The sequence below is a fragment of the Phaseolus vulgaris genome, chromosome 8 (assembly GCF_051622355.1).
Source record: "Phaseolus vulgaris cultivar YP4 chromosome 8, ASM5162235v1, whole genome shotgun sequence".
NCBI lineage: Eukaryota > Viridiplantae > Streptophyta > Magnoliopsida > Fabales > Fabaceae > Phaseolus > Phaseolus vulgaris.
Window position 1 is genome coordinate 21,793,817 of NC_143505.1, and position 11,763 is coordinate 21,805,579.

General features: G+C 41.9%; 1 protein-coding gene across 1 annotated transcript; it reads left to right on the plus strand.

The window, feature by feature from the left end:
• The first annotated feature begins 267 nt into the window (after positions 1-267).
• On the plus strand, positions 268-4,473 carry LOC137824768 (uncharacterized). The gene has a single exon (XM_068630442.2). It carries the CDS (start codon positions 268-270, stop codon positions 4,471-4,473), a length of 4,206 nt encoding a protein of 1,401 aa, XP_068486543.2.
• The last annotated feature ends 7,290 nt before the right edge of the window (positions 4,474-11,763 follow it).

Below are 11,763 nucleotides of genomic sequence, written 5' to 3' on the forward strand. Positions count from 1 at the left end.
AAGGTACATTTTTAATCTTCGGGAAAAACACTGAGAAAGGGAGAGAACTGACTTGAGCGTCGGAGTGTAATCGCAGGTACCCCCGCCGACCGGACGAGCATACACGCAGAGGAGAAAGGACTAGGAGAATTAAGCAGCTGCTGGACAACAACAATTAGATACTGACATGGAACAATATCACTCTAGCCCTGACGTCCACACAGGTACAATTGGCGCCCACCGTTGGGCCCGAATAATCTCTGGCCCCCCACAAGGATTTCGGCAACAATGGTGTCTACAACAGATAACAACAACTCTACGGAGAGTCAAATGGCGGTGTTACAAATTCTTCAAGCTCAAATGCAGGAACTACTGAAGAAAGGGACGGCAGACCAGATACGCTATGAGGAAGAACGACGCCAACAAGCAGAAGAGATGGTTCAACTGAAAGAACAGAACAAGAGGTTGCTCCAACAACTCGAAGACTCCGAGAGGGAAGGACATTCCCACGCTCCAACTCTGCCCCCTCATCCATCTGGAACAAAGATAACTACCCCACAAACTCGGACCCAAGTGGTCCATCACACTTCACCCACACAGCACACTCATCAAAGTGTCAAAAGTGTCACACCCCACAGGTCGGCAAATCCAAGAGGTCATCCCTTTTCGGACGATATCATCGCAACACCTCTTCCCGAAAAATGGAGGGGTTTAACAATGAACCTATACGATGGCTCCACTGATCTAGACGAACATTTGAACATTTTCAGGACGCAAATGACATTGTACACTGTGGACCAGACGGTATGGTGTAAGGTATTCCCCACTTCACTTAAAGAAGGACCTCTCGGATGGTTTACCGGACTCCCACCAAACTCCGTGGACAGCTTTGAAATATTGGAGACAAAATTTATAACTCAATACGCCACCAGCAGGCCCCATCGCACGTCATCCATGTCTCTCCTCCACGTCAGGCAGGAAAGGGGAGAGTCATTAAGAACCTTCATGGATAGATTCAGCAGGGTGTGTATGGGGATCAGGAACTTAAACCCTGAGATTGCAATGCATCACCTGATCTCGGCCATACTTCCAGGCCGATTCACCGATAGCTTGATAAAACGACCGCCGCACAATATGGATGAATTAAGAACCAGAGCCACCAAATTCATGCAAATAGAAGAGCATATAGACTATCACAGGAAGACACTGGCAGAAAATATGGAAAAAAGTAGAGACGTCCGCATCCATCCGAAGACGAACGAACGAGGGCCTCGTTTCCAGAACAGAGGCCCCCGTTTTCATAACTACACCCCGCTGACTGTACCTAGAGGGAAGATACTGGACGAAGCCTTACAAACTGACTTAATCCCAACGTTAAAGCAAGCACAGACACCTCCCAACGCTGATACAGCTAAACGTTGTCAGTACCACCGTAATTACGGCCATTCGACCGAAGGCTGTCAAGCGTTGAAAGATAAGATAGAAGAACTCGTCCAAGCCGGCCACCTCCGCAAATTTGTGAAAACAGTGGCACCTACACCGCGATCACCCCAACGTGATGAGAACTTCACTAAGGACAGAGCACGATATGGGCGACGAGACGACCGAAATGATCGAAACCGCACGAGCCGCAGAAGAAGAAGTGAAAGTCCGGTCAGACGGACAAGGCCTCGAAGTGAAAGCCCAGATCGCAGAAGCCGAACTAAACAGAAAATTCGAGAAGTCATTAACACAATTGCTGGGCCTGTGTCGCTCGGCGCTCCTCCTCAGGAGATCAATTACATTGCGGGCGGATTCGCGGGAGGAGGATGTTCTAATTCAGCCAGGAAGAGACATTTAAGGGCAATTCAATCAGTTCATTCGGCATCCCTACACCGCCGACCGCATATCCCACCTATCACCTTCACGGACGCTGATTTCACCGCAATTGATCCCGCTCAAGATGACCCCATGGTCATTACGGTGGAAATCGATAAGTTCGCAATTGCTAAGGTCCTTGTCGACCAAGGAAGCTCGGTCGGCATCTTGTATTGGAAAACTTTTAAAAAAATGAACATTTCAGAATCAGAGGTACAACCTTACGACGAACAAATAGTCGGATTTTCAGGGGAGCGTGTGGATACTAGAGGGTATATTGACTTATTCACCACTTTTGGTGATGATTATCTCAGCAAAACCATCAATATCCGATACTTGCTGGTCAATGCTAATACGTCCTACAATATACTCCTCGGTCGTCCCTCCATAAATAGGTTAAAGGCCATCGTTTCCACTCCTCATTTGGCTATGAAGTTTCCTTCCGTAAACGGAGATATTGCAACGATACACGTAAACCAAAAAACAGCACGAGAATGCTACGTAGCCAGTCTGAAAGTCGAGCCAACCCGAAGGTTATATAAGACAACGACCGATCGCTCGCCAGACAGAAGAGGTCGGTCGCCAGAGAGGCGCCCCAGAAGAATGAGCTCCCGAAGGCACTTGGTGGCCCTTGTGGACCTAGATCCCCGATTGGACGACCCTCGTATGGAGGTAGACGAGGAATTACAACCTATATTCCTATGCGATAAGGACCGCAAAACTTACATGGGCACTTCCCTCAAGCCGGACGATCGAGATGTGATCAATAGAACATTGATGAAGAACGTTGACCTGTTCGCCTGGACTGCTGCAGATATGCCCGGGGTAAAACCCGATGTTATTACTCATCGTCTATCCGTATACAAAGAAGCTAGGCCAGTCTCCCAGAAGAAAAGGAAGTTGGGAGAGGAACGACGTAAGGCCGCCCAAGAAGAAACCGAAAAGCTTGTACAAGCTGGCTTTATTCAAAAGGCCCATTACACCACGTGGTTAGCCAATGTGGTAATGGTTAGAAAGGCAAATGGAAAGTGGCGAATGTGTGTCGACTACACAGACCTTAACAAAGCTTGTCCAAAGGATTCGTACCCCTTACCGACTATCGATCGGCTGGTAGACGGAGCGGCCGGCCATCAGATGCTCAGCTTTTTAGACGCATATTCTGGATATAATCAAATCCAGATGCACCCGAAAGACAAGGAGAAAACAGCCTTTCGCACAGACTCCAACAATTTTTATTATGAGGTTATGCCGTTCGGCCTGAAAAACGCTGGAGCCACTTACCAGCGCTTGATGGACCATGTCTTCCATGACATGATCGGACGGAATGTCGAAGTATACGTCGATGATATCGTAGTTAAGTCGAACTCCTGTGACCAACACATTACAGATTTGAAAGAAGTCTTTCAAGCTTTGCAAAAATACCATATGCGTCTGAATCCTGAAAAATGCGCGTTCGGCGTGGAAGGAGGAAAATTCTTAGGGTTCATGCTCACTCACCGGGGCATAGAGGCAAATCCTGAAAAGTGTAAAGCCATCGCAGAAATGCGGAGTCCCAGCAATCTCAAAGAGATCCAACGACTCATCGGTCGTCTTACATCTCTGTCTCGTTTTGTACCTAAACTTGCCGAACGAACGAGACCCATCATTAAACTATTAAAAAAGACAACCAAATTTGAATGGACGGCCGAATGTGAGCAAAACTTCCTCCAGCTAAAGACATTTTTAGCTTCTCCACCGGTCATCCAAAAACCAAACACTCGAGAGCCCATCATAGTCTACCTGGCTGTCTCCAGCGAAGCAGTAAGTTCGGTTTTTGTGCAAGAGATACAAGCAGAAGAACGACCGGTGTATTTTGTGAGTCGTGTGCTACACGGCGCAGAAGTCAGATACCAAATGGTAGAGAAGGTGGCATTGGCCCTAATCATCACTGCACGACGAATGCGGATGTATTTTCAGAATCATCGCATCATAGTTAGAACCAACTATCCTATTATGAAGATTTTGACTAAACCTGACCTAGCCGGACGTATGATAGGATGGGCTATCGAACTATCAGAATTTCATGTCGAATACCAGCCGAGGGGCGCAATCAAGTCCCAAGCCCTCGCAGACTTCGCATCAGAACTCACTCCACACCCGAACGAGGAAGAGGAATCTATATGGGTGTTGTATGTAGACGGTTCTTCAAACAACCGCTCATGTGGAGCAGGAGTGGTGTTGGAAGGGCCAGGCGAGATTGTCGTTGAACAGGCAATGAAGTTTGAATTCAAGACTTCGAACAATCAGGCAGAATATGAAGCTATCATTGTCGGCCTACACCTGGCTATGGAGTTAGAAATAACCAAATTGATTTGCAAAAGTGACTCTCGGCTGGTCATCGGGCAGCTCACAGAAGAGTATGAGGTAAGGGAAAATTTACTTCAGCAGTATTACCATTTTGTGAAAAACCTCTTAAATAGGTTCGAGGAAGTATCATTCCAACACGTCCGGAGAGAAAACAACACTCGAGCAGACACTCTCTCACGATTGGCCACTGTCAAGCAAAAGGGAGTCCACCGGTCGGTCATACATGTGACCCTGAGTAAACCAAGTGTCGGCGTAGAGGAATGCCTAACGACCAACACTCAACCTAACTGAATGACCCCCATCAAACAATACCTGACAGAAGGAATATGTGACCCGCACTTGGAGAAAACAATGAAACAGCAGGCTGCCAGGTATATTCTTATTGATCAAGACCTCTACAGGAGAGGTTATTCTCGTCCTCTACTAAAATGTCTGAATCCTGACCAAATTACATATGTGATGACCGAGTTACATGAAGGAGTATGTGGAACTCACTCAGGAGCACGAACCATGGCTGCTAAAGTGCTCAGGGCTGGATACTACTGGCCGACTGTGCAAGGAGACTGCACAGAATTCGTTCGGAAATGCTTGAAATGTCAGGAATACGGGAATATATCGCACGAAAGACCAAAAAACTTGCATTACATTCTATCTCCCTGGCCGTCGTTCGTGAAATGGGGGATGGATATCATCGGACCCTTTTCACCTGGCAAGGGACAATGCAAATTCCTGTTAGTCGGCATTGACTACTTTACTAAGTGGATCGAGGCCGAACCCTTGACAGCCATCACTGCTCGTAACGTCCAAAATTTTGTATGGAAGAATATCATCTGCAGGTTCGGCCTACCTCAAATTATTATAACAGACAATGGCCGACAGTTCACCGACCGAGGGTTAGCAGAGTTTTACGAGAAACTCCATGTCAAACACATCACAAGCTCGGTGGAGCATCCACAAACCAACGGTCAAGCCGAGGCCGCCAACAAAGTCATTCTTAACGAACTTAAAAAGAGACTCGGCCCAGCTAAGGGAAATTGGACTGAAGAACTTTTGGAAGTCCTCTGGGCCTATCGTTGTACACCGCAATCAACAACTCAGGAAACACCTTATAGCCTGACGTACGGCACCGAAGCCATGATTCCGGTCAAGATAGGCGAGCCTTCTCTACGCCGACAGACATTAGACCTGGACTTGAATAAAGAAAGTCTACTGGTCGGCCTCGACCTCATTAATGAATTAAGAGACAAGTGCAGAATACGAGAAGAGGCATGCAAGATACGTGCGGCACGACGATATAACTCAAAGGTGAAGCCACGAAACTTTCAGAAAGGAGATTTAGTTTGGCGCATGCGCAGTGATGTCCGGAAAGACGGAGGGAAATTTGCAAGTAACTGGGAAGGACCATTCCGCATCGCGGACACAGCAGCCGGAGGAGCATATCGCTTAGATCATTTATCAGGAAAATCTGTACCGAGAACGTGGAATGCCACGCATCTCAAATTCTATTACAGTTGATAAATGCAAATCAGTGTACTCTTTCCTCGCTCGGTCGTTTTATCCCTGCAGTAGGGTTTTCGACCGAGAAGGTTTTAACGAGGCACTTTAAAAAACTATACATCTCTCTACTTAACGTCTTTTTAACCGTTCGTTCGGTCAAGATCATATTTACAACCTAAACGTTATTCACCTATCGTTGGTCAGAAATTAATAATCCTGTTATTAATTAACCGTTCATTCGGTTAGAATCATATTTACAACCTAAACGATTGTTCACTCATCGTTGGTTAGAAATTAATAATCTTACGTTATTAATTAACCGTTCGTTCGGTCAGAATCATATCTACAACCTAAAGGTTATTCACCTATCGCTGATAAAAAATTAATAATTTTGTTATTAATTAACCGATCGATCGGTCAGAATTGTACTAATAGTCTTACGGCGGTCAGAATCAAATGATGTTAATAAACCATTCGTTCGGTCAGTGGATAACCAAATGTCGAGAAAATTATTCGCTTGGAAGCAGGTATAAACAAGCATGCATATAAAATCAAACGCAAACGCATACATACATATGGTCGAAAGTATACAAACAACTATTCAAGCGTACGTTCAAGCACAAACAAAAAGATAAATTGTTTTTAACCCACAGCCCGGGTCCAGACATATTCCGAATTAGATAATGTCGATGGTCTCGTCCGGTTGTGCACTGTCGGTCGGCGGTTCCCCCATGACCTGACCGACGTCATCAGCATCTTCTCCAAGCGATACAAGGCGACCGTTCACAACATCCTTGCCAAGATCATATCGTGAGTCATCGGCCGGTATACCATGAAAAAAGGCCGCCTGGCGAAGACCTTGATTGAAGCTTTCTTCGTTGATACGCAAAATGAAACCTTGACACTTCTCAATTTCAACATTGAGTGACTCCTTCTCGGTCGTTAGATCAGCTTTCTCTTGGACAAGCTCATCCTGTTCGGCCGTCAACTTAGTAACCATGGCCTTCAACGTTTCTTTTTCTTCTTTAATCATCTGCACCTCCCTCTCTTTCTCCTTCTGACAGGCATCGATATCCTGCAACGCCTTTTTTAAAGCCTGGGATGACTCGTCCAGTTTGGCCCTTAGTCTCGGAATCACGACCGACTCAGCTCTCTTCAGCTCATCCCCGATGGCTCGACTCACCACAGCCGCCCGACATTGGAGTTCCACTATCTCTTCGATCAGGTGTAATGTAGGTACAACAGCCAGTATACCTTCATCCTCGGGTAGAAGATCAAACTGCATGGTCGGAGCAACCCTAAGGCCTAGTCCGAGCATGCTAACCGGTTTGCCACCAGATGAGGTACCCACCTCCAATTTTTGAACCTTGGACGGACGTCCTCTCTTCTTGTTCGCAGGTGGCGCAACAGCAATCTCGGGCGACACCACCTCTACAGCAGCTGGCTTCAGTACAATACCAACGGCAGAAGAAACCTTACGATCCTCGGCCTGCTTCTTCAAATCCTTCATGAACTTGCTCAGACTCGAATCCATCCTTAAAATAATGCCTACACAAAACAAACCGTCAAAACGCAATCCCACAACAAAGTGACCGACAGCAATTGAATACACATACCAGTTAAATCTGCCCACTTTTTGGACGACCCATACAAGGCTATCAGCTCTCGGGTGGGCAGCCTACAAGGTAACCGGTCGATAACTAATATAACCTCCTTATCAAAAGGTGTTAATGAATGCAACAACTGGTTATCGAGCTGAAAAGGTTTCTCCGTCCAATGGAAAGGAAACTTAGTTGTTCCATCAGCATTATAAAAGAGGTCACGGCCATCAGGCTCCACAAAAATCTTGAAGTAATTATCTTTAAAAATTTTATACGACGTGGTGTATGGAGCAAACCGAACATTACCCGACCAACTGACCAACGACAACCAACTCACAGGGGTGCCCGGATACGTATTATAATAATACAAAAACGACTGCGGGGTAGGATTAAGCCTGAAAACTCGACATATAACGCGAAAAGCTTGGAGAATCGCCCACGAGTTGGGATGCAACTGCGTAGGCGCAACATTGAGAGTCCGAAGGACTCCCATGGTAAAATCATCAAAAGGAAAGGTCATGCGTAAATTAGAAAAGAAGGTACTATATACAAAAAAGAAATCATGCGGCGCGTTCTCCCGACCATGGCAGACACGGTCGGTCACACCACAGACGTCTGCAATTAACGCCTCACTCGGACAATCAGACTCTACAAAACCAGGGTTGGCAGAAAAGAACTTATCTAAGTCATCAGCCGTTTTAATTTTCGTGGAAATATTAAGGACGGACGAATCGACCCAATCGTAACTCGGGCCTTCCGAAAACTCACTCGCGCCACCAGAAGCGGTGCGAGTCAAAGACGAATCTACACTACAAGAAGACTCTACAGAAGAGGGCATCACTAACCTTAGGGGCGGATGCAACTGAAGCAAACTCGACAACCGCAATAGACTCGACGCTCGGAGCAGAAAGCACAAGATCTAGGAATCAGAAAGAGTGCGTAAACCCTTTCCCAACAAATGAAATGCTATTTATAGGCAATGAAGTGAGAGAAGAACCCCCTCATCAAACGTCCAGCACCATTGGATCTCATTTGATCCAACGGGTACAATCACTCGGCATTCGAAACGACACTCAATCGCCACCGTTGAAAACATCAGATGAAACAGTACACGCCTAAACGGCGGCTCTGGCAAACGTCACATCTCTGCGACACATTTAAGAGGAACCAGCTGTAAAGCACTATCTTGAAACCCCATCCATCTTGTACGACTCTTCAGCCAATCATACCCTCGAGCCTGGGGGGCAAGTGTACCGCTCGGCTCCGTACGACCGAACATGGATGTTGAATAAAACGAACAAAATAAATACGTGGCAGAACAGCAGTTATAACTATAGTTGAATGGGTCAAAGACATTTTCAGGTACACTCCCTTAATATCAGGAAGCCACTACTCATGACCCAAACACCACTAAGCACGATTTCAGCAACTACCTATTTGGCCCACACGGACCAAAGCCCAAGTCAACCTATAAGGAAAACTGCTGAAAGGGGGAAAGGTACGTTTTTAATCTTCGGGAAAAACACTGAGAAAGGGAGAGAACCGACTTGAGCGTCGGAGTGTAATCGCAGGTACCCCCGCCGACCGGACGAGCATACACGCAGAGGAGAAAGGACTAGGAGAATTAAGCAGCTGCTGGACAACAACAATTAGATACTGACGTGGAACAATATCACTCTAGACCTGACGTCCACATAGGTACAAAAACTATAGTGTATTATATATACTGATTTCAACATTTTTTTTAATATATTTCTTTAATGTATTTAATATTAAATTATTGGCAGTAAACTAAACATATACGAATATTGCTACTAAATATATCATCAAAATATAACACTGTCCACATATTTTAGGTACATTGCCCAGATTATAAAATCTACTCTTATTTTGAATACAAAATATCTCGCTTGGTATTTTTGTTTTGATCAAATTTATGGGTAATTTTTTTAAAATTAAACCATTATATTGGTAAACAGTTTTATATAAACAGTTTTTTACGAGATAGGGAAAAACGGAGAAAATATATATATATATATATATATATATATATATATACATATTAGATCAAAGAGTTGATATTATGAAGTAAAATAAAAAAATATTCTGAAATAAATTGTATGAATTTTCTTAAAATTTATATTTAAACTTTACTTATCTCTGTAAAAACTTATTTTTAAAGTGTAATATGTTTACAATTTAAATTTATCTCAACACATATTACGAAGATGAAATATCTCAAATGTGAAAATTAAATCACATTACACTTATAAATAATTTATAAATAATTTGATCATGATTTAATAAATCTAATAACAATTATTATAATAGATTCTGTTACCATTTCATAATTTATGAATTTGATTGTAATAAATTTTGCATTGTATTCTATTACTACATTTTAATTTAATCATATTAATAATTTATTAACAAATTTTTTATTATTTTTTTATTCAGCAAGGTTTTTTCTTAAACAATTGCTAACAAATATTTTAAAAAATACTCGCAAACTTAGAAAAAAGTGTTTAGATAGTGAATATTCTATTTGACATAATCAAATTACATTTAAAAATATTGACATATAAAAGATATGAAATATATACTCCTTCAACACTAGTAAGGATGTTATTATACAAGAAGTTTTCAACCTTAAGTTGTTGTCAATGTCACCACCTCTCCTTATGCATGTTGATCCCATGTAAAAATGTAAAAACAATTACAACGCTAGTTATACCATCAAAGAATGCTCAAGGGTTCAACACATAATTGAAGAAGTCATGTGTTGGTTATTTCACAACAATACAAGGAAAGAGCAAAGACAAAAAAGAGGACACTACAAGAAAATTATGAAATAAAAATCAATGTTTAGAAATAAATTTTTAGAAACTAACGATAATTTGTTGGATGTGAGAGTTCAAAATTCAACGAGAAAGAGATACATTTGAACTATACATACAACCAAACTATTCCTATCAAGATCTCTTTCTCATATTACATTTATCAATGATGATTTCAACAATAATGACCCGACGTAAGACAATCCAATTGTGCTCACTATCATGATCACCAAGTATTGAGTGAGAAAAGTACTAGTAGACTAAAGCAATTCTACCATACAATATTGGCTAATCTTATTGATGTTAGACATCCCCAACTTGCTTGTAAAATCCTATCTTGGTCATGTGCTTAGGTTTGCTAAGTTCATGTGGTTCAACCCAAATTGAAACACTAGAAATCTTCAATAACTAATGGACAAAAGAAACTTGACCTTCAGAATAATGTTATGATGTTGGATTCATGTCAAAAGTGGAGAGTTCAACAAAAGAAGAGGAGGTTGATTTGAGCCTTCAAGATGAATTTGGAGAAGGTTGTCTAACCTTTTATTGCCATGATAAACTTCAATCTAAATCAACAACATACTCAATGTACTCAAGTAGGACGAACACAAAGTTGCACAGTTCAATAGTAGATCGAAGAAGTACTTGCCTATAATGTCTACCAGTTTGTTTAAACATTGACCTAGATTTCATGTGGTAGTCAAATTTGAACACGAAGCATATCATCCTTTTTTTTTCTTTAAAGGCCTTTGAAAATCACCCAATGGATTATTTTCCAAGAGGAGGCTTCACCCATAGTGCATAATTGTATGTAATCAAACTTTCTCATCCCCATGCCCTGTGCATAGTATAACAAAGATTGATATACCAAGAAAAGAAAAACATGGTGTTAAGAAATTAAGTTCTTACCTTTAAATTGAGTTATGAGATCTCTACATGAGGAACACTAAGTAAACCTTTATTTGACTAGAAGAAGAATGTTTTTAACGATTTGATGTCGACTTTATCTTCAACACTAAGTAGGTCGTTTACCCTAGATTTAAACTTAATTAATCATTAGTAAAATAGTAGAAACGAAGGAGTAAAATTCAACTAGAATAATAAGTTTTTCTTAGGAGCCTCAAGGGAGCATTTGAGCTAAAGAATTTGTTTATCAAGTTTTTAATCGATTATGTACAAATAGCAAAGAGAGAATTATATTCGATACCATTAAAAGATACCTAATTGACTTTACAACATTAAATAGTGAACATTCAATGCATTTAGGGTGAAATAACACACCCATCCCACGAGTCACTACCTTTAACAAATCATTGAAGAAACAAAGGATGAGTCGCCTGGACATTGTGTAGTTCAAGAAGAATATGAAAGCGTCTATTCAATGGTACAAAGATTAAGATTTATACTCTGTACAATAAAGTTATTACATTCGAACATAGCACAAGATTAAATTATGTACCTACTCGCAATAAGATACACTCAAACCAAAACCAAGTAATAAAGATAATGGTTAAATCGTATTGATAGACTCTTAATGTGTTAACGATTACGCAATATTTATAATGTCTCATAATATTCACTTCAATATATTTTTAACGATATGAATTCAGAAAGACCTATAAATATGTGATGATTCTCAAGAATTA

Excerpts from the sequence above, each read along its gene's own strand:
- LOC137824768 (XM_068630442.2), top strand. The coding sequence starts at position 268 with ATGGTGTCTACAACAGATAACAACAACTCTACGGAGAGTCAAATGGCG.